Source organism: Chiloscyllium plagiosum, chromosome 1 (genome assembly GCF_004010195.1).
Source record: "Chiloscyllium plagiosum isolate BGI_BamShark_2017 chromosome 1, ASM401019v2, whole genome shotgun sequence".
Taxonomy (NCBI): Eukaryota; Metazoa; Chordata; class Chondrichthyes; order Orectolobiformes; family Hemiscylliidae; genus Chiloscyllium; species Chiloscyllium plagiosum.
In genome coordinates this window covers 11786635-11790631 of record NC_057710.1, presented here as the reverse complement: position 1 = coordinate 11790631, position 3997 = coordinate 11786635, and the positions used below count along the sequence as shown (strand labels likewise).

Genomic DNA, 3997 nt, shown 5'->3' with positions numbered 1-3997 from the left:
TACGGGGTAGATCATTTAGGACAGAGCTCAGGAGAAACTTCTTCACCCAGAGAGTGGTGGCTGTGTGGAATGCTCTGCCACAAGGGGCAGTGGAGGCCCACTCTCTGGATTCATTTAAGAAGGAGTTGGATAGAGCTCTCAAAGATAGTGGAATCAAGTGTTATGGAGATAAGGCAGGAACAGGATACTGATTAGGAATGATCAGCCATGATTATATTGAATGGCGGTGCAGGCTCGAAGGGCTGAATGGCCTACTCCTGCACCTATTGTCTATTGTCTATTGTCACTGTGGTAATCTCGACCTAGATACTGTTATGAAGGTATAAGGAGTCCTGTACCTTTAAGAAAGTTGAAAGCTAGCAAGGACTTAGAGGCACAGGGAGTCTGGAACAAGGTAACAATGTAATGCTCGCACTGGCTGGGTTACTATGAGACAAGAACAAATTCAAATTTGGCCAATCAGTTTAAATTATGCCCCAAGATCCCAAACTCCAATCAAGTTTGAATTTGGTATTTTGACAATATTAGAACCAATGAAATGATCCAATGTTTTGGGGTATAAAACCAGAAAAAAAATTGAACAGTTGGGGGAGAACTGCCAAAAGACCAACCGATGTAGGCTGCTAGTGAGAACTCTGAGAGGTACTTGTCTAAAGAAGGAGTTTGCACAGAAGAAACATCGACACCGACCTGGAGAGCAAATTGACGGAGGAACATACAAAGAAGATTCGACAGCTGGCTGGTTTTCAAATTTGAATTTTTCTGTCAATATTAATCAGAGTTTTGATCAGACCAGTATTGTAGAGGGGAAGATAAAAGATTGGTTGAGATAAATGAGTTCTAAATAGTTTTCCGTTAATTATTATCGGTCAGATTTAAAAAATTTAAAGTTGCTAATTATTGTTTTAAATAATGACTTTTGGGATAGTTCTCTGTCTCGAATTTTTGCAGATTGCAGCATGGGGCAAATCTTTTCTGTGTTGGGTTTAAATTAGCAGAGGGTTTTATCCTGTGTCGTAACAGTACCTTTATAAAATGGCCCACAACTATGTAGACATTTACTGATTTACGTTGGTGTGAAAAGTGGAACTTTTGCACACTAGTGCAGCATTAGGTACTTTTCTGAATTTGGGGTTGAGGGCTATTTCTAATTTTATTCTCGCTTCGAAAACATTGCTCAGCTCTCTCTATGTCTGAATCACAACTCAGCTACTGAGAACTCTCATCCTGTCCCTTCTTGCTTGAAAACTCAACTATTCTGACACACTTGTGACTGCTCTTGCACTTTTTACTCTGTAAACAAGGCACTGCCCTCTTGAAGTGTCCTACCTGTCCATCTTCGTTCGCATCTATCTGCTTCACCCTCTACTCTGACCTATCATCATCACCCCTCACCTTCATCTACCTATCGCCTTCCATGCTGCCTTCCCCTAAGCCCCACTCCCTCTCCTATATATCTCTCAGCCCCTGTGGACCCCCGGACCCCCTACATTTCTAATGACGGGCAGCATCCAAAACATCGACTCTCCTCCTCGGATGCTGCCTGACTGCTGTGCTTTTCCAGCTTCACACTGTTTGACTCTGATCTCCACCATCTGCTATCCTAACTTTCTCCTAACATCTTCTCATGTGGCTCAGTGTTGTACTTCAGTTTAATGCTGCTGTGAAGCGATAAGGCATATTTGATTACGTTAAAGGTGCTATATAAATAAAAGCTTTGTCTTGGTACATGTAGAATGGTCCTAAAGGCCCTCTTAAAAATTTGCCTGTTTCCATTGTAGCCAAATGGTTGTTTTTGTAATTCTTGACTTATTGCATTTTTTATTCTGTTTACTACTTCCCTAAGCCTGCAAATGCAATGGACATGCAACCATCTGCAACACCAAGACAGGAAGATGTTTCTGCACGACAAAAGGAATCAAAGGCGACAAGTGTCAACTGTAAGTTACATTCAGTGCCTTTTATGTGCAGACTGCTTTTGGTGCATGTTTATGACTGCTATAAAATTTCCATATATTTCAGTTCCACTTTGTGACCATGACATTTTCAATTAATGAGCAAGCTAATGCAATCAAATTGAGTGTTTGGAGAGTAATTTAAAAAGAACTCCTCATAAACTACAGGCGTCTGTTGTTCTGCGATATAGAAAATACAAGACGATATTATTCAATTCATTTCTTGCCACCATTTAAATACTTCGTTACTTTATTTAATCTTCGCATCCCAACATTGTTTTGAGCATCTGTTATGCACTGTGTTTGATGTTAAGGCCTTAGTCTGATGTAGAAGTATCAACACAACGATCAAAGATTGAACACAATCGACAAAGTTAATGTTTTTTAAAACAAAACATTTATGGTCCGTGCAGAGGTAGTTATTTTCTTAACTGTCAGAAGGGAAGGCAAATGCGGTGTGAGCATTCATTTCAAGAGGTCTAGAATACAAGAGCGCGGATGTACTCCCGAGGCTGAATAAGGCTCTGATCAGACTGCAATTGGAATATTGTGCGCAGTTTTGTGCCCTATATCCAAGGAGGGTTGTGCTGGCCTTAGAGGGGATTCAGAGGAGGTTTACAAAAATAATCCTTGGGATGAAAGGCTTGTCATATGAGAAGTAGTTGAGGACTCTGATTCTGTTTAGAAAGATTTGGAGAGAGATCTGATTGCAACTTGCAGAGTACTGAGAGACTTTGGATAGAGTGAATGTGAAAAAGATGCTTCCGCTAAGAAGAGACACTAGGAACTAAGTGCACAGATGCAGTAAAGGACGAACATTTAGAACTGAGATGAGGAGGAATTATTTTCAGCCAGAGGGTAGTGACTCTGTGGAACTCATGGCCACAAAAATCTGTGGCAGCCAAATCACCGCACTTAAGACAGAATAAATAGGTCCTTGATTAGTAAAGGGGTCAAGGGTTACAAGGAGAAGGCAGTAGAATGGGATTGAGGGACATATCAACCATGATTGAATAGGGGAGCAGGCACAAGATGCCAAAAGGCTTAATTCTACTCCTATAACTTAGGGCTTCCAACTCATGTAAGCTTAATAATTACCCAGGAAAAATTAGAAGATTAAAAGCTGCCTGTAAGTCTTCAGGAATGATTAAACTGAACCCCAGAGTCACCATCTGAACCTCAACTTTGACAACCTCAACTTTGACAACCTCAACCTTTTTGGTTGACCCAACCGAACACAACACTGATGGATGACACCCTGTGACTCATCCGAAACGTGCATCAACTTCACTGGTACCTTACTTACTCACCCATCTGATAACCTATCCCCTTCATTACCTGACATCCTTACCCCTCACCCATCCACATAACCGAGACCCTGCCACCTCATCGCCTAACGCACTCTCCTTTTCACTGAGCTTTCGTTTATCCTTCTTCCGTCATTATCAAAGTAGCTTTAGGATCTTTAACCTCTGAAGTGTGGAAGTGAATGTTAAAAAAGCACATGTCCTGACCTTCTGCGCTACTCCTGCAGGGAGTGGATTTCCTCTTGATTTCTTCCAATGGGTGTATTTGTGAGAGGTCAGACTTGGAATCTTGGCACTCCCTACCTCTTCCTCCGCTACATTGATGACTGCATTGGCGCCACCTCGTGCTCCCGCGAGGCGGTTGAGCAATTCATCAACTTCACCAACACATTCCACTCTGACCTTAAATTTACCTGGACCATCTCTGACACCTCCCTCCCCTTCCTGGACCTCTCCATCTCCATTCATGATGACCGACTTGACACTGACATTTTTTACAAACCATTTTTTACACAGCTACCTGGATTACTCCTCTTCCCACCCGACCTCTTGCAAAAATGCCATCCCGTATTCCCAATTCCTCCACCTCCGCCTGATCTGCTCCCAGGAGGACCAGTTCCACCACAGAACACACCAGATGGTCTCCTTCTTTAGAGACCGCAATTTCCCTTCCCACGTGGTTAAAGATGCCCTCCAACACATCTCGTACACATCCCGCACCTCCGCCCTCAGACC

General features: G+C 42.5%; 1 protein-coding gene across 1 annotated transcript in view; it reads left to right on the top strand.

Moving 5' to 3' along the window:
- The window catches only part of atrn (attractin), a 397885-nt gene that overhangs the window by 197911 nt on the left and 195977 nt on the right, over positions 1-3997 (top strand). Inside the window, exon 21 of the mRNA XM_043706341.1 lies at positions 1847-1940. Within this exon, the coding sequence (XP_043562276.1) occupies positions 1847-1940 (94 nt within the window). The remainder of the gene's footprint in view (positions 1-1846; positions 1941-3997) is intronic.